The 18,780-nt window shown below is 45.3% G+C and overlaps 1 protein-coding gene across 1 annotated transcript in view; it reads left to right on the top strand.

Moving 5' to 3' along the window:
- The window catches only part of NR3C2 (nuclear receptor subfamily 3 group C member 2), a 349,336-nt gene extending 330,556 nt beyond the window's left edge, over positions 1–18,780 (top strand). Inside the window, exon 9 of the mRNA XM_064267555.1 lies at positions 15,310–18,780. Coding sequence (XP_064123625.1) covers positions 15,310–15,465 — 156 coding nt within the window. The 3' untranslated portion in view covers positions 15,466–18,780. The remainder of the gene's footprint in view (positions 1–15,309) is intronic.

The raw sequence follows: 18,780 nt of genomic DNA, 5'->3' as shown, positions 1-18,780 counted from the left end.
GCTCACCATGAGTTGTGGGCTCGTCATGTGTTGTGATCTCACCATAAGTTCTGGACTCACTGAAGTTTATTCAAAGTTGATAGAAAACTTTGTCAAGAAGGTACAGGAACCATCTGTTCTTTTGCAGGGGTCAAGGAAGGCTTCCAAGAGAATGTCAAAGAATCCTTATTTAATGGAAGAAGAAACAGTCCCAGAGAGTTTATAGGTAGCTAGTGGCAGCTGGAAACCTCTGGATTCACTGCCTAGTGCTCGGGACACCCCCGTTGTGATAATGGGGGCAGTGCAGACTGATAGCAGCTGCTCGTTTTTAGGCTGGGATGCATCTTTGGAAATAAGAAAACTAGCATCTAGGAAGCTTAGAAACAGCTGCACCGCTTGCCAGCTCTTCACACTCCATTTGAATCTTCCCTGGCATCTTCTGGAATACAGTGTTTTTGTGAGGTGCTGGGTTCCATCTTGAAAGCAGTCAACCTGGCTTTGTATAAAGATGTCACGCATGTCTAGCGGTTTCCAAAACAAAACTTTCAGTCTGCCTCAGCATCACTGGTGCTGAACAGGCTTTGGTTCCCAGGGCTTTCATTTCTGCATGTGGTCATTAAAGGCTGATAAGAACTTACCCCTTGGTTGGGCAGACATCAGTGTGTCACTCAGAGCCACGTTCTGCATGACAAAAGGAAACTCTTTGAGGATCGTATTGCTGAATAATTGCTTCCTGTGGTTCCAAAGGAGATGCTTGACAACTGAAGTGGCTCTTGTACATCCAGGCTTTGTGAGCCAAGATTTCCCTTCTCAGAGGGGGAAAGGCTGGCAGTGCGAGCAGCAGACATCTGGTGGTACAGTAACCGCTACACGTGCACGCTGGGGAGACTTCCTTCTTTACGTGAGAAGGGCATCAACTTTCACCGATACGATAACTAACAAAAGAGATACTGCAGCAAGCAGCCAAGACTATTAACCAATTATTCTGAGATTCTCATTGCTCATTTAATTAGTGGGTGCTTTTGCTTTTTTTTTTTTTGCATCCGAGCCATAGTAATTTCCATTGTGATGAGACTATAGGTGGCTTTTGAGATAGATACCAACCTATTTGAGCATTTCTTACCTCACACTGAGGAACGTAGGCCGCAAGTTTGGCTCGTGGCACCGTTTGGGCAGCCCGCTCACGCTCACGTTTGATTCTATTTCACTTCGTTCCAGTCATGGTGTTTCTCCTCAGGGGGAAAAAAATTCCAAGGCCAAAATAGGAGGCTGCCACAGAAACCTGACTGCCGGGAACGGCAGACAGAGCGTGGCAGGTAGTGTTACACCACCCTTCTCTCAGTAACCTGGGACAGCTCAGTATTCAGCCCTCAGTTTCTTCAGCTATAAAATGGAAATAACAGCTATCTTAGAGTGCATTTTGAGAAGCGAATGAATTAACAGGCATCGAAGCATCTACCAAGCAACAGGCATTGACCGAACGTTCACCTCTTCCCTCCCTTTGCTGAGACTGTTTGAGTTTCCCCAAAACTGTGTCTCTGCATTACCCAAGAGCATCAGTTGGGTGGTTTTAACTTACTTTTTGGGCACAGAGACACCCAAACAGGCGCCTAGCCTGTGCCATCAAGAAGCAGGCAGTCTAAAGGAGGCAAGATTAAGCACAGAAATGGGCCATAAAGACCATTTCACAGTGCAGGGCAGGAAGCACATTAAGTTATCTGAGAGTGAACCACTGAGACTTAATGCAGGATGAGTCGTTCCCAGAGTACCTCAGGTTCCAGCGCACATCCAGTGTCAGCGCGCTGTGCTTCCTGCTAGGCGTTCACCAAAGGACACAGGGTGAGCTTGAACCACCTTCTAACTTGCCAAAGGGGTTAAAGGTAATTTGATGATGGAGTTTATTTGATGATGGAGACAATGGCAGATTGCTGTGAGGTGACCATTAGGAAGGATTGATGTTGGTGAACTGAAAACCCTTTCCCCTGGGGGGTTATCAGAATGCTGCACAAGAAGTAAAGGCTGGGATGCTGCTTCAACGTGAGGAGCAAAACTTCCCTCTCTTTCTGTTGCTCAGGTTACTGAAGTGAGATTGTTTGATTCTGTGTCTCTAACCTAAAGTACCCAAGGAGCCCTGGTCAAGGAGCACAATGGTAAAGTGCTTAGCTGCTAACTGGAAAGTCTGTGAGAGAAAAGACCTGGTGATCTCCTTCCTTAAAGATTACAGCCTGGGAAAACCCCATGGGGTCTGTTCTACCCTGCTCTGCCCTATAGGGTTACTATGAGTCAGAATCAACTTGACAGCACACAGCAACAACAAATCAAGTACCCGTGCTGGCTATATTGTGTGTGTGTGTGTGTGTGTGTGTGTGTGTGTGTGTGTGTGTAAGATCGAGATTCAAAGCCACATTCTATCACATTGAGCTAAACAACTATTTAATGTAGTTGTTAGCAGTATTATACTGCTTTTTTCTTTGACAAAACCATGACTAAGAAAGATTCTAAATAAAGGAAGAGCTGTTTATTCCAGAGTCAGCTAAGTGAGCAGAGCATTATTTTCCAAGGCACCAGGCCAGGGGGTGGGGTAGGAGTGAGAATACCAGTGATGCTAAAGACCAGGCCTCTTGATAAAGAAATCTTCATAGGTAAAGATTTTAAGTTAAATGAATAATCGATGTGGAAGAGACTCCACATCTTTGTGTAGTTGGTGAGACCAATGGAGCCATTATTAATGGTTCATCATGGTGGCACAGTGGTTATGAGTTCAGCTGCTAACCAGAAGGTCGGCAGTTTGAATCTACCAGCTGCTACTTGGAAACCCTGTGGGGCAGTTTTACTCTGTCCTGTAGGGTCACTATGAGTAGGAATCAACCTGATGGCAATGGGTTTGGTTTTTTTTTTAGTGTTTTTTTTGGGAATTCCTATAATAGATTGGGACTAGCATTTCCATTTACAGATTTCTGATTTCTAGGGTATGACTTAGTTCAGAACACATTTCCCTGAGTGAATTGTGCCAGTAACTGCTTATTTTCTTGTTAAAATTTTTTATGTTTGGGTATTTGAAAAAAAAAAAATACATCAAATATATTTAAAAATAAAACTGGAAAAAAATTAGGTCAGAATGTTCTGTTACTTCAATATCTGGAATAAACATGGACTTGACAGCCTTGGGTGCAGTGTGAAAAGCTCTGCGAGGGTCAAGGGCTGGTGTGTTTTATGTTCTGAAAGCCGGGGCCCCAAGTTCCAACCAGGATGTAACTCACCACGGACATACGAAGGTCTATATGTTATCCTTTCCGTGTTCATTGTATTAAAGGTATAAAGAAGTACGAGTCAGTGGTCATAATTGGCCTCTCCAAGCTCCCCTGGGATTTGTAATCTGTTCCTGTTGTGATAAGCAGCAAAATAGCTAAATTATTGTTCTTCTTAAACTTACTGAGAAGAGTATTTTAATAACCAAACAAAAAATGTTTTCCAGTGCCCAGTTGTCTTACAATCTATGAAATGAGCCATCCCTATCTCAGATAGTCAGTCCTTCTGCATAGCCTCTAAGGGGGTGTGCAAAGGAAGGTTTGCTGAGAGGCTGTGCTTTGAGAATGAGGGGAGACCATCTGGAACCGTGAGCCCACTGCAGAGTTGCCTCCCCTGGGCCAGGCACTGTACTGCACCATCTCCATGATTGGTCACAGATCAGATAGTTGGGATCCATGAAGCTCTCCATTGGCTGATTTTTGGAAGTAGGTCATCAGGCCTTTCCTCCTAGTCCATCTTAGTCTGAAAGCTTGGCTGAAACCTGTTCAGCATGATAGCAAGAGGAAAGCCTCCACCGACAGACAGGTGGTGGCTATGCTTGAGGTGCATTGGTCAGGACTCAGCCCGGGTCTCCTGCATGGAAGGCGAGAATTCTACCACTGAACCACCACTGCCCCCTCTGTCTTCAAGACACTACGTACATATATGTGAGTGATCTTACTGTTAGTTGCTGTTGAGTGGATTCCAACTTACGGTGACCCTCTGTGTGCAGAGTAGAACTGTGCTCCCTAGAATTTTTAAGGCTGTGACCTTCCATAAGCAGATCACTAGGCCTTCTAAGTCTCCTGTACATGTGTGTATATATGTGTATATATATGTGTCTGCATGTGTATATGTATATGTGTGTATATGTAGATACGTGTATACCACAGAGTTTGGAATCAAAGGTAGCCATGATTCCTCAGAGCTGATCTTGAGTTTCAAGTCCTGACTTGATAATGGTTCTGAGCCCTTTCTCAGCCATCACTTTCACATTACACCTTAATTATAATGACAGGTAATTTCCACTTGCAGCCACAGAACCTTTATCTCCATTGGTTTTCCTGGTTGGCTATGGTTTTCTGTGGCTGACTTAACTCAAAATCTGGGTTATTTCCTTACCTTTTTGGAAAAGGTTGATTTAAAAGCTTTAAACATTTTCAGGGACTAATGTTCAGGCAATTTAAGACAGTCCTCACCAACATACAGGCAATAGCCAGGAAGCATTCTAAGATGCAGTTGTCCTAGACCTTAGTGAAATGAGAAAAATAAATTCAATATAGGAAGTTTGTCCTTCTGTGTGTGTGTGTGTGAGAGAGAGAGAGAATTTTGTTTCTCATGAACTTATAACTGACAACAGCTTGTTTCTGTTAACCCTTAACCGGCAAAATTTAAAATTGTGTCTGATCCCAATTTATTTAAAGTTTCATTTGGTTCATGGCAGGGAGGGGTTGGAGAAAAGCATATTTGTTTTTATGACAGTCATTTCTTTTGCTTCTTTGTTGATTCACATTTTATAAATCGCATACCCGTAGAACATTTGGCAGTATTCATAACTAGTTTTGAAAAATCATTAGAGAAGAAGTTTCTTCAAGAACTGAGGAAAAACTAGGGTCTTGCCTTGTTCTGGAAGGTATAAAGGAACCGCACATTCCATTCCCACCTGGATGTCTGATGCCATAGGGAGAGTTTCTGGAAAATCCAAAATTTCAGGTAGAAAGAGCTTCTGAGGGTCCTACAGGCCACGCTTCTGGGAGACCACATCTGAATCAAACCTGACACACAGGAATCTCATCCTAATCTGAGGTACCTCCAGGGAAGATTTGGAAAGCCATCTCATTGTCTAACACCTGTGTCAATGAATCCCCCCTCTTATCCATCCTAAATCCTGCTTCTTACAATATAATAATAACAGTATAATACTTTGGACTTACATAGTGCTTTCTTCCTAAGTCCTATCATTAAACCCTTCTAATATCTCCATGAGACAAGGATGGGTAAATATTACTGCTACTCCCTTTTTACGGAGGACAGAATTAAGACAGGTGATTAAGTGCATTTTTCCAGGTTCATATGTGAGGCAGGCCCAGAAGGCAGGGATGCAGGAGGTAGAGAGCAGCTATATGCGATGTCAGCCCAGAGCCAACTCTCCACCAAGTCAGCTCCATTGCCCTTAGTAGGTTAGATGTCACTCTAGGATTCTCCATAAAGTAGACATAACAGGGGTGGCTTCAAAGGTGTGTGACCTTGGCCTGTTTAGTCACACAGGACTGAGTGCATGGAAATGCCCACAATTGTTTTAATGTTCTGCTGGAATCCCTGGGTGGTGCAAACAGTTAATGTTACTATTCAAAAAGTTGTAGGTTCAAGTCTACTCAGAGGCACCTTGAAAGAAAGGCCGGGTTATCTAGAAAATCAGGCATCGAAAACCCTGTGTAGCACAGTTCTACCGCTGATACACAAGGGGTCGCCATAAATCAGTCAACACCCACTGGTTTGGTCACCATCTTGAAATTCTTAATAAATCTTGAACAAGGAGTCCCCTATTTTTCGTTTTGCACTGGGCCCCACACATCATTTGGCCTGTCCTGGGCATGACATAATCTATTTAAGATTGCGTTGATCAGAGGAGACGATGAGTGTGAAGAGCAGTTTGCAACCTGTGGAGCACCTTGCAGATATGCCCGTGGAAGGAGGCAGCAGGGCAGTGAAAGACAGAAAGCTTAAGTGAAGCAGAGCAGAAGAATGGAAGGAAACAAGAGACACATTGATATGCTGGAAAGGACCCTTAAACTGAAGGCATAATTTGACACAAAAAGGAAATAGTGAAGGAATCTTACAAAGAGAGACCTTGTTAAGCAATAGAAAAGAGAAATATTATTATCAGTGCCATGTTAGACTAGAGGAGATGATTTTAAATGAGAGGTTTAAAAAGACCAGCAAGAGATGCCAGTTGACCCAAGGTCATGATCAAAGGGACTGGACAGTGCGTATGGTTCAAGTGTATAAATGCATCAAGACCACAGAGAATGGAGGCACAAAGAGGAATGACACCTGAAAGAAAGGCCAAAGATAGGAGACAGCATGATGGAAACTCCATTTGAAGGACAAATTCTGAAACGACTCGATGGCAACTAGTTTTTTTTTTTTTTAAGCTCGGGAAAGTTGTTCAAGACTATCTAGATCAGCCCCTTTGTGTACAGGGATTCTTTCTAAGGCATTTCGTAAACGCTAGAAGAATCTGTGTGATACTTGGACAGCCGAATCTAGCTTTCACCACCGTATCACTTGATTCAGAGACATATTTTTTCACATGTTAATATTTTTGAAACCAGGAGACGTCTTATGCTTGATTTATGTATTTTAACTAACAAACAAAATACTTCTCCTGAAAAGTGTTACTAAATCCCTGAAGTGTCTTCCAGTCCATGGGTCAGCAAATTTTTTCTACAGAGAGCCTGATAGTAAATATTTCAGGCTTTGTGGGCGACACAGTCGCCGTCACAACTACTCAGCTCTGCCCTTGGTAGCATGAAGGCAGCCACAGATAATATGCAAATGAATGAATGTGGTTGTGTTCCAGTAGAACTATTTCATACAATTTTCATACACCACAAAATATTATTTTGGGTTTTTTCCAATCATCTAAAAATAATTTTTCTAATCACTTTTAAAAATCATTTTTTTGCAATCATTAAAAAAAGACTTGTAAAAATCATATAAAAAACAGGCAGTAGGCTAGATTTGGCCTGCAGGCCATAGTTGCCAACCCCTGTTTGTTCTGTGATGTGGCATCATAGCATCAAAGTGTCCCTACTCTGATCACAAGAGGCCTCCTCTGGCTGGTGGATCTGACTTACTGTTTCCAAAAAACCAAACCCATTGCCATCAAGTCGATTCCAGTTCATAACAACCCTATAGGACAGAGTAGATCTATCCCATACAGTTTCCAAGGAGAACCTGGTGGATTCAAACTGCCAACCTTTTGGTTAGCAGCTGTAGCTCTTGGGTTTCTTTATTATTTTTTTCTTTCAGAGATTGAAATAAGGATTTAACTGCTTAATCTATTATTTGGAGTCCCTGAGTGATGCAAACAGTTAACACGCCCAACTACTAACCAAAAGGTTGGTGGTTCAAGCCCGCCCAGAGGGTGCCTTGGAAGAAAGACCTGGTGATCTACTTCCAAAAAATCAGCCACTGAAAACCCTGTGGAGCCCAGTTCTCCTCTGACACACGTGAAGTCCCCATGAGTCAGAATCAAGCCCACAGCGACTGCGGAAAAAGGAAGTCTAAGATTTAACTTGATATTGAAGTTTATCACATATAAACATGAATTGGTTTGGATTTTCACTTTGATAAGTGTAGTGTACATTTGCAAGAATCACCTAGGAAATATTGAAAACAAAATTTGGAAAAGTTCATACTTCTATATACAGTAACATTCCAGTGCGTTTCAAGCACAACCCTTTCATTAGATTTCCTTTTGTTCAGCAATGTTCTAATTATCCCTTTATCTTTAAGCTCTGCTTTCTTCTTTCCCATTGTGTCATTTTTCTCTGTGTTTTTCACATGTACAATAGACCTTATTCACAAGAAGGCGGAGCTGTGATCTAGAACGAGGCTTGTAATACAAGGAAACCTAAACAAAGTAGAAATTAAATAAATTTAAGCACAAAAAAATTAGGAAATTGAACCCATCTTGCTTAGCGCAGATCCTGACAACATATTTTGAAGATTTTGTATTCATCACTGACCAGAGATCAGTGATGCTGTTGCATTTATTATAAAAATAGTGATGAAGAAGACGTTAAAATGTAACTTCAAATAACAATCAGTTGCTAAGGGACGGGGGCAGTTTTCAGAAATGCACTTGGTCTTCCATGAGACATTGAGCAGCACCTGCCTCCCACCCAAGCCTCATATACCTAGTCCATCGGGCGCCTAGTCCACCCAGATATCTGGTGGTTCGAACCCACCCAGTGGTGCTACAAAAGAAAGACCTGGTAACCTGCTTCTGTAAAGATTACAAGTAAGAAAACCCCATGGAGCAGTTCTACTCCGTAACACATGGAATTCCCACGAGTTGGTATTGACTCGATGACAAGTTTTGTTTCCTTTTTTTTTTTTTTTTTGCCCCACCCAGACTGCCCAGCTTGCACCAGCATAAACTCAAACCAGGCTCTTGAGGCCTCAAGGAATCACCCTGCCTTCCTCGCTCCATCAGACAGTGCTGGAGGTGTCATCCTGGCCCTGAGCCCCAGCACTGGCCACCCCCACAGGGACCCCGTTCCCAGAATTTGTCAATGGAGCACACCTCAGACAGCCTTGGACCGAGCAGCCCCTAGAGCCTTGTCTTCCACGACAGGGACCCACTGGGGTCACATGCCCTACTGGCCACTGTGTGCTGCCTGTGGCAGAGGGGGGCTTTCCTTTAAAATGGGGAATCAACAAGAAACCCCTCCTAGGTGACCACTCTACAGCCAGTGCATCTCAGAGCCCCAAAGCATCCCACTAAGTCCTCAAACACCTCTGACATGCTGAGAATGTAGCTCACGTTCTGAGCATGCTCACTGACAAACTTAGCTGTCAGGTGAGAAATGCCTTTTATTGTGTTTTTAAAAACCAAGGTTTTTAGATGCCTTTCCAGACCATCTCTTGGTAAGATGTAGGAGACCTAAACTTAGCCAGTAAGAAAGCTGACCAGGGACTCTCAACTGAGTAGTGATACCTTGGGGCCTGGGTTTTCAGGAAGGAATCCACAAAAAAGTAAAGTGCTCAACTACTGATTGAAAGGTTGGCAGTTTGAATTCACCTAGAGATACCTTGGAAAACAGGCCTAGCAGTCAGCTTCCAAAAAATCAGCCATTGAAAACCCTATGGAGCACAGTTCTTTTCTGACACGCCTGGATCACCAGCACCAGCCCCAAATGTGTGGCAGGAGGGGGACCCCACTGAATGGCACCCTGAGTGGCCGTGGCAGGTGGGGGGCAGGGCGTGGAGGGCAGCGGTAGAGTGGGGAGAGGGCACTGAGCTGCCCGACAGCCTCACTGTGGGAGCAGGCAGAGTGCCGCCATCTTCCCTGTGACCACCCCCAGCCTCTGATGCCCTAACAGCTGTGGCCTGTCAGGCTGGGATGAATTGTGCTCGGCGTCTGGCTAAACTTTGTGATTCCAACCGAGGCATTTTGTACAGAATGAAAAGTCAATACACACGTCTTCTCTGATTCCTAATAATGTGGGACTCTTACGGCTGATTATAATTAGGGTTCTTGCCTCTCCATCCAGCCGGATACTTACCAGGAAAGGCCTGTGGGAATCAATACTGAGGCGGCGGGCTGGGCCAGGCCATCTGTCTCTTTGCAGTGAAGGCATTCGTGCTGACAGGCGGACATGACAGAGCTTTGATCTCTGTCCCCGTGACCATGCCCTCGCCTCCATACCCCTTGAACCACAGTGAGCAGTGACTGGGCGCCTGGCATCATGGCAGGGCATGCAGTCCCACTAAAACCCCGGACACGCAAGTTGCAGGCAATCTGAATTACAGGGGAGGTGAAAGGCCTTAGCTGTGTGCATTGAGTTTTGCAGTTTTTTACTTAATGAAAAAACCAAACCCACTGCCATCGAGTCGATTCCAACTCATAGCCACCCTATAGGACAGAATAGAACTGCCCGATAGAGTTTCCAGGGAGTGCCTGGCGGATTCAAACTGCCAACCTCTTGGTTAGCAGCCGTAGCACTTAACCACTACGCCACCAGCATTTCCTTTTTTTTTTTTTACTTAGTGCCACTAAAATCAAGATGTCCATTTAACTTGCCCAGTTCTTGCTTTGGTTTGTTTATTAAAACTAGCAACATGCTGCCTTAAAACCTCCTGTTGAAATAACTTGTTCTTGAGCACTTAAGAGTTTGGAATAAGAGAAATCCAGGAACAAGAACCTGGGCAATAGTAGATTTGAATTCCTTTAGCACCTTAATCCACGCACCACCCCCCCACCGCCAAAAAAAAAAAGCCTGTTGCCGTTGAGTCACGGTGACCCCATGTGTTACAGAGTAGAACAGCTCCATAGGGCTTTCTTGGCTGCAGTCTTTACAGAAACAGATTACTAGGCGTTTCTTTTGAAGTACTGCTTAGGTTAGTAGTCAAGCACAAATTGTGCCACCCAGGGACCACCACCCCCTCCCACCAGCCACACAGTAATAAGGAGAAGGGGCTCTGATGTGCTAGGCCCTCCCCTAGCTGCTCTGGGATATGGTGGGCATAAGGTGGGTGGCTCCTGTCTTCTAGGAGCTTGCAGGCCACTTAGGCAGCTGCAGCATAAATGTGACAAGTGAAAACAATCAAAGATGTGAACAACAGGCTACCCAAGGAAGTGGTGTCACCTGGATCCATTACTAATTGTCAAGTAAATGAGAAAGACAAAAAAATGCCAACTGTGAGTTATGAAGGAGCCCTGGTGGTGCAGTGGTCCAAGCAGTCGGCTGCTAACCAAAAGGCTGGCAGTTTGAACCCACCAGCCACTCCTCGGAAGAAAAGATTTGGCAATCTGCTTCAGTAAAGATTTACAGCCTTGGAAACCCGCTAGGGTCGCTATGAGTCAGAATCAACTCGATGGGCAATGGGTTTGGTTTTGGTTTGGTGATTTCTGAGGAGAGAAGACCTCTTCAGGCCAGGGTCCAGAGAGGCCTCCAGGAAGAGGGTGCTGCAGGGAGGGATGAGTGAGAGGAAGGAGCCCAGAAACAGGCAGAGGAAGCAGGTGCTCACTGCTTGAAAGTAGAGTTGTTGTTTTTTAAATAATTTGATGCCAAATGAGTATCCAAGAGAATTGCTGGAGGGCTAGTCATGCAGAGTCATCGTCAGGTGTTTTATGTATGTTTTTATTGTGGTAAAAAAGAAATATGTGTATATATAAAAAACCCATTGTCAACGAGTAGATTCCAACTCACAGTGACTATAGGACAGAGTAGAAATGCTGCAAGGGTTCCCAAAGATCAGCTGGTGATTCAAACTGCTGACCTTTGGTTAGCAGCTGAGCTCTTAACCATTGTGCCATCAGGGCTGCAATATATATATGTATATATATATACACACGTATGTATATGTAGAACCAATCTCATTGCCGTGGAGTCAATTCCGACTCACAGCGACCCTATAGGGCAGAGCAGAACTGCCCCATAGAGTTTCCAAGGAGCACCTGGTGGATTTGAACTGCCAACCTTTTGATTAGCAGCCGTACCACTTAACCACTATGCCACCAGCGTTTCCAAATATATATATTTATATATATATAAAACATAAAATCTGGCACTTTAACCAATTTTAAGTATACACTTCAGTGACGTTAATCACATTTAGAATGTTATACAACCATCACCACTCTCTGTGTCCAAAAGTTCATCACCCCAAACAGGAACTTGGTTTCCCGTCAGCAGTAACTCCCTTTCCCTCCTTCCTGTGCCCCACTCACCACTAATCTCCTTTCTGTCTCAGTGCACTTGCCTATTCTAGGTATCTCACACAAATGGGATCATAAAGCAGTTGTCCTTTTGAGACTGACGTATTTCACCCAGCTTGATGTTTTCAAGGTTCGTCCACGTTGTAGCACACATCAGGACTTCATTTCCCTTAATGGTTGAATGACATTTCATTGGGCTTGGCCCAGGAGACGCTCTGGGATATGTACAGAGTGATTGTCAGATCCTTTGCCATTGTATGGCAATTTGGCTTATGAACCAATGTCCATTTGGATTGGTCAGTGTCCTTGGTGGCCCTGGTGTTAAGTCCTTGAGTGTTGCTAGCTCCCATGGCTCTGTCCCCCGACCCCGTGCTTTGACCACCTACTGGGCCTGTTGTGTGCAGTAGGGATGGTACACCCGACTGCAGCCTGACCCACCCTAGACCTTGGCTGTACACCGTTGTACGCCAGCTCCTTGTGGCAGCCTGGGCGGGGCCGGGGCATGGAAGGGCCCTTCCTGTCCATGAACATCTAGGGGCAGGAGCTGCAGCTGGACCTAACTGGCTCCTGTTTTCCTCACCCAGCGGCCAGGCTTAGACTCTCAAAGTTGATTCCTGACCTCACCAGCCGCAGACACTAGCCCAGGACATGCTGGGGTGGGGCCTGCAGAGGTTCTCAGCCATTGCGGAAAACAGGGTGGGCTAAGCAGGCTTCTGTGGCGACCGGCGTGTCTGGTAAGCTGCAGAGCCCACTGATACTCCAGCCCCATGGCCTCCCCACCAGCAAGGGTGAGCCCTCCCTGAGAGTGGTAGATGATGATAGGACCCCCTCCCCCAGGACATCATGCTCTCTGGATCTATGCCTAGCACCTGGAGGCCAGCCAACCCCCACGCTGGCCCCGACGCCGGGTCCACGTGCCCCAGGGAGGCCCCATCCCTGTGCATCTGGCTGAGGCCCCACTGTAAACAGATGCACTGGGCATCAGCTTAGCACTGGGAACGTGCTGCTTTCTCGGTCAGGGAACATGGAACAGAGGTGGGTGGGAAATGCATGCCCAGGTGAATATGCATGGTGGATGAGGAGTGTCTGGGACAGCTGTCCCCAGCAAACCTGTGAAAAAGAACAGCTGAGCCCCAGCCCTGCTCTCTCTGCATTCTGGTCTGTTTTCATCTCCTAGGCGATGTTCTGGGCTGAGGGCAGGTTGTGCAGGTATTACTGACAGGAACAGAAGCCCAGGGAAGGCCTGTGACATGTTCTCATAATAGGTCCCTGAGGTGCTCCCACTGCATGCTGCCTCCATCTTCAGTAATCGATTGGATCAGCGCCTTCTCCCTCATTGCATACGTGAATAGGCATTGCTGTTGCCTGTTTACAGATATAAACCCTCACCTGGCCCTGGCTCTGCCAGGTAACTTGTTTCTGCCAGCAGTCAGTTAACAGGCTGTTCATGGACTCACTGAGTAGCACCCGCACCTTTGAGCCCTCTGCCCAAGGCTCTCCCCTGGTGGCCAAAGAGTTGGGCTCCCACCTCCTGCAGGTGTGTGCCAGTGTCACCTTTCAGAGAGTCCCCTCTGGCCACCCTTTCTGAAACTCCACCCTTCCCATTCTCAATTCTTTCCTAGCTCCAGACTTTCTGTGTCACCTTAACAGAGGGTAGACTCCACACGAGCAGGGGTGTCTGTCCCTGTGGTTTCCCTAGCGCAGGTACTTGGGAACTTTGGTGGTGGAGAGGAATGATGGATTAAGCACCTTGGCCTTCCTGAAGCCTCCTGTGGCCTGGTAACAAGGAACCTTTGTCTCTGGATACAAACATGGTCCAGCCCTGAGGTGTGGACAGTGTAGCTGCCAGCGCTTGTCCTGGTGGTGGTTGATAGGGCCTAGAAACTGAGATGTCTACTGTAAGGTTAAACATTTTTAAATGAAAAAAGAAAAGGGTTTTCCTTCACAGCCCTGCAGGCAGTCTATCAAGGGTCTGTGGGGTGAGCTGGTGAGCTTACCCCAAGGGAGGGCTGCGGCAGGGTGTGCAGGACTGTGAGGCCCAGGGGAAGGGGCTCACCAGCAGAAGGCACCACAGCTGAAGAGCCAGGCCCTGTCGGGGTTTTAGTTTCAGTGGCCAGTGGCCCACCATGTAAAAAATAAAGTAGAAATGGGGTGACATGTGTCCTAAAGAATATCTTTCCTGGGAAGAAAAAACGAGGTACTCCCTCCCATCCCTCATTTTATAGAAGGGGACCTGAGGACCAAGTTACAAAGATGACCCAGAGCCGATTTTTCAGATGTGTCCTGTGGAAGAAAATGATGCTTCCTGGTTGAAGGGGTTTGGGAACAGTGGGAAGAACAGAATGAAAGAGGCTTTGCTTCAGCCATCCTTCTCCATGGGTCACGGGTGACATTATTCACTCGTGCTCCATGCCAGGTGATATTCTAAGCCCATGACGTGGATCACACCCTCAGTTCTCTGAAGCAACCCTGTAAGGGAGACACTGTGAGTGTCCCCATTTTATAGGTGCCGGAACTCAAGCATAAGTACACTCACAAAGTAAGCCAGGAAAGGAGCTGAGATGAGAGGCCGGGCCAGGCACTGCCCACCTCATTAATGTGTGTGAACGTGGCGACATCCCACGAGGGGACGATGCTGCGTGCTATTTCCCACGCTTACTGGGTCCCACATCCTGTGTGTGCAGAACACTGACTAAAAATCTCACAGTCCTTAGAACCTACTTAGAGAAATGTTACTCTGCAGACTAAGGGCAGTCACACAGGCACTAAGGGCAGTCACACAGGCACCAAGGGAAGCACTAGGCATTTTTTTTCCCTGATAAGATTTTCTTGAGTCCTAGTTTTTATTGAAGGCCTTTACCACAAAGTTATTCAGTCTCTGACTCAATTTAATCTTGCTAATTGAGTAAGAAAACAAACAAAAATCATGAGGAAAGTTACAGATGCCGTTTCACCAGAAGCATATTATTAAGATTGTGTTGCTGTTAGGTACCGTTGAGTCGATTTTGACTCATAGTCATCCCATGTGACAGAGTAGAACTGCTGCATAAGGTTTTCTAGGCTGCAATCTTTACAGGATCACATCACCAGGTCCTTCTCCAGTGGAGCAGTGGAGTCGATGGCTGCGTTCAAACAGCCAAGCTTTCAGTTAGCAGCCAAGCCCTTAACCATCGTGCCACCAGGGCTCCTTTTTTTAAGACTAAACCAAAACAAACCAAACCTGTTGCCATAGAGTCGATTCTAACTCATAGGGACCTTCTAGGACAGAGTAGAACTGCCCCATAGGGTTTCCAAGGAGCAGCTGGTGGATTCGAATCAGTGACCTTTTGGTTAGCAGCTAAGCATTTTAACCAGTATGCCACCAGGACTTCCTTGTTTTACATGGCAGGCTGCAGGGGCACCCCTCTCCCTTCCAGGACAGAGGACGTGGCTAATTGAATAAGGCAGTCTCGCAGACATGATCTCCAAGTAGGATTTCTAAATGCTGCCGTTTGAGGTCACACCAGAGCTGGGAGGTGTAGGGGCCCAGGGAAGTCGTGGCAGTGAAGCCCTGATGTCATGTTCCCTTTCTCTGTGTCTGTGTGTTGCAGCTGGTGAGTGACCTGTTGGAATTTTGCTTCTATACCTTCCGCGAGTCCCAGGCCCTGAAAGTGGAGTTCCCAGCCATGCTGGTGGAGATCATCAGCGACCAGCTGCCAAAGGTGGAATCCGGGAACGCCAAGCCCCTCTACTTTCACAGGAAGTGAGAACCGTCTCCATGGAAGAACTTTGCCTTAAGTTTCCCCGTGTTATCCTATACCCACGAAGGACCCAAGAAATCACAGTTTCAACGTGCGATGATGGATTCACACTTGTTCAGCAGTTTCTCAAAGCTGAAAATCACGTCAAGGGTTGGGAGCCTGGAAAGCCGTCTGACGTGGGTTTGGCAACACCTGAGCAATCTGAAGGATTCTTCCCTCTCCAACCCCAGCGCTTAGAAAAACGTTCCTGTTCCTCTGGATGAAAAGCCATATCTAGTCAATAACTCTGATTTTGATATTTTAACAGATGGAAGTTTTAACTATGCCATGTAGTTTCTGGTATCGTTCGCTTGTTTTCAAAGGGTTCAAGGACTAACGAACTTTTTTTGGTTTGCACATAAAACGTATAGTCAATATGGGGCATTAATATTCTTTTGTTATTTAAAAAACACACACACAAAAAAAGAAAAAAAGTATACAGATTCCTGTTGTGTAATAATGGAACACGTGGTGTGGACGTGTGGCCCTCCAGCCCCCGGGGCCGTCGGTCACCCACGTTCCCTGCATCGCTGGTATACATACCCTTTAGTGTCCATTTATTATTTAACTAGAATGGATAAGATGTTAAAACAAATGCCTTGGTTTCAATTTCTGGTATCTACTGTGTTGGCTTTACAAACCATTTTTTGCAGTCTTCTGCTGTGCTGTACATTACTGTATGTATAAATCATGAACGGCCTGAAACAAGGAACTTTTGTAAATGAGACACATACAAAAAAAAAATCTTTAATGGTTAATAGGATGAATGGGGAAGTATTTTTGAAAGAATTCTATTTTGCTGGAGACTATTTAAGTACTATCTTTGTCTAAACAAACAAGGTAATTTTTTTTTTTTGTAAAGTGAAAAGTTCTGCATGCATAATGAACCGTTTACAGTGTATTTAAGAAAGGGAAAGCTGTGCCTTTTTTAGCTTCATTTCAAATTTCCCATTTTACAGTCTGTGTTGTAAATAACCACATGTAAACCTCTTCGGTTGTCTCTAAGCCTTTCTACTTTTTCCGTACTTTTTTTTTGTTTGTTTTCTCTTGGTCTCCCGCTCGGGATGTCTGTGGAACTTGAGCACGTTTTCCAGCTTCTGCTTCCTCCGACTTCCATCGGGGAGCAGCACACCATGGTGTTTGCAGCTCCCGGAAGGTGTCTTGTGGCCATGCACATTCGAGAAATGGCCTGGGAGTGTGCACGCAGCTGTCGGAGAGCTGCCCCATTCCCAGAAGCGGAAATCAGCGCTAGGAGAGCGGGGCTGGGAGCTCAGTGAGGCAGAGGGCATTAGCATCCCATTTTTTTTCTCCCTCCTTTGGGAAAAAAATATTCCATGCACTTTCTCTGCCTGTAGAAGACCCCATTTTCCCTTCTGATCTTGGAAAGGGGTTTTTGCACTCCTGGAAGTGGCGGTAGGAACACACAGAGATCACTGATTGCAGGACATGGTGGGAAGATGCACACTGGCAAAGTTCAGTCAGAGTAGCGTGGAGACCGGAAGACAGAGGGTTTTTAGATTTTTAAAAGGTAGGTTTTAAAAAGAAATTTTATACATAAACAGTTTTGAAAAAAGAAAAAAAAATAAAAACACTACAGATCATAAAAGCAAGACAGTGGCACTAAAATTTTTAATTCACTAATCTGTTTGGCACTGATGTAATCAATGGCTTTTCTCTTGCCCTGAATCACGAATATATGTCTATCTTTGGGGGGAGCGGATAATATGATTGCACTAAACTCCTTTGAGTAGAGGCCAAATTAATCTTTGAAAAGTGATGATAATCATCAGGTACTCAGATCACATTCTTTTCCAAAACCTAAAAGCTGCAGCCGGAGAAGCCCAGGCCTGGGAGAGGGCAGCATTGGAATGGACACTTGTCTCCAGGGTTCACCATGCAGGCAACATTACCTTGTCTTGCCAAAGACACCTGCCTTATGCAAGGGGAAACCTGGGAATGCTGTACTCAGAGAGAGGAGCTTTTCGTACATAATTTGCAGTTTCAGGAATTTAATTTATAGGCAGGTCTTTCGATGCAGTCAACTTACACGCACAGCAACAGGAAAACCACACTTGGAAGGTGATGGAGACAGCATGCAGACTGGGAGTTTCTGGGACGGGAAAGGCTTACAAATGCAGCGGCTTTTCGTTCACACTCACTTCCTTATGGAATTGGAATCTTGACAGAACCAGGTTTGGGATGGAGACGGTATGCATCAGCTTTTTGTATTAACAAAGTTACTGGCTCTTTGTATGTCTCCGGGTAACTTTGCTTGATGATGCAGCAAAGCCATATTCTAAATTCACTGTTGAATGCCTGTCCCAGTCCAAATCGTCTGTCTGCTCTTATTTTTGTACCATACTGCTCTTAAAAAATCTTGATTTGGTACAATTCATAATTCACCAAAACTTCTTCATATAATTAAAAAAAACACTAAATTAGTTTAAAATGAAGCAATTTATATCTTTATGCAAAAATATATGTCTGTCTTTGCAAAGAACTGTAAGCAGATTACAATAAATCCTTTTCTTTAATCACTTGTCGTTTTGGAGACCACTCATTTGACCGTCAGTAGGAACACCTGGGTTCTGCCCTGCCTCATCTCCAGTCTATGGGCTTCTGCTGACATCCAAGATGGAGTAAGCAGTATTTTCCCCCCTTAGAGCCCTGTGTTGGCCACATGTTCATTCTACTCTTTTGGGACCTATTAGATGCTTTGTTTCTTACAGCTAATACTTGTTCAAAGAGCCCTGGTGGCACAGTGGTTAAGCGCTCAGCTGCTAACCAAAAAATGGGAGGTTCAGACCCGCCCAGTGTCTCCATGCGAGAAAGACCTGTCGATCTTCTTCTGTAAAGATTAAAGCCTCGGAAACCCTATGGAGCAGTTCTACTCTGTCACGTGGGGTTGCTATGAGTGGAAATCGACTTGACTGCACCTAACAATACTTGTTTACTAAAATACCTTGTAACAGTTTAATAATAACTGCTACCATGTAGCTGATTAAAAAAAAAAAAATAGGTACACTGTCTTAATTTATCTTCACAACCCCAAGAATCTTTTTATGCATTTTACAGAAGAGGAAACTGAGGCTCACATAATTGGACCCAAGACCCACCCTTTCCCCCCGTCAAACTCCAAAGTTCTTCCCTGGGGAAGTCTCGAACTCTTGCCATCCAGGTCACCCGAGCTATCGAGACTCACTCAGACACCACTGGTATAATGCTTTTCACACTCCTTACAGGCTACCCCCCTTCACTTCACTCGTTAGTAAGGGCCACAAA

The sequence above is a fragment of the Loxodonta africana genome, chromosome 13 (genome assembly GCF_030014295.1).
Source record: "Loxodonta africana isolate mLoxAfr1 chromosome 13, mLoxAfr1.hap2, whole genome shotgun sequence".
NCBI lineage: Eukaryota > Metazoa > Chordata > Mammalia > Proboscidea > Elephantidae > Loxodonta > Loxodonta africana.
The sequence above is the reverse complement of the archived record's forward strand: the minus strand, read 5'-3'. Positions and strand labels throughout refer to the sequence as shown.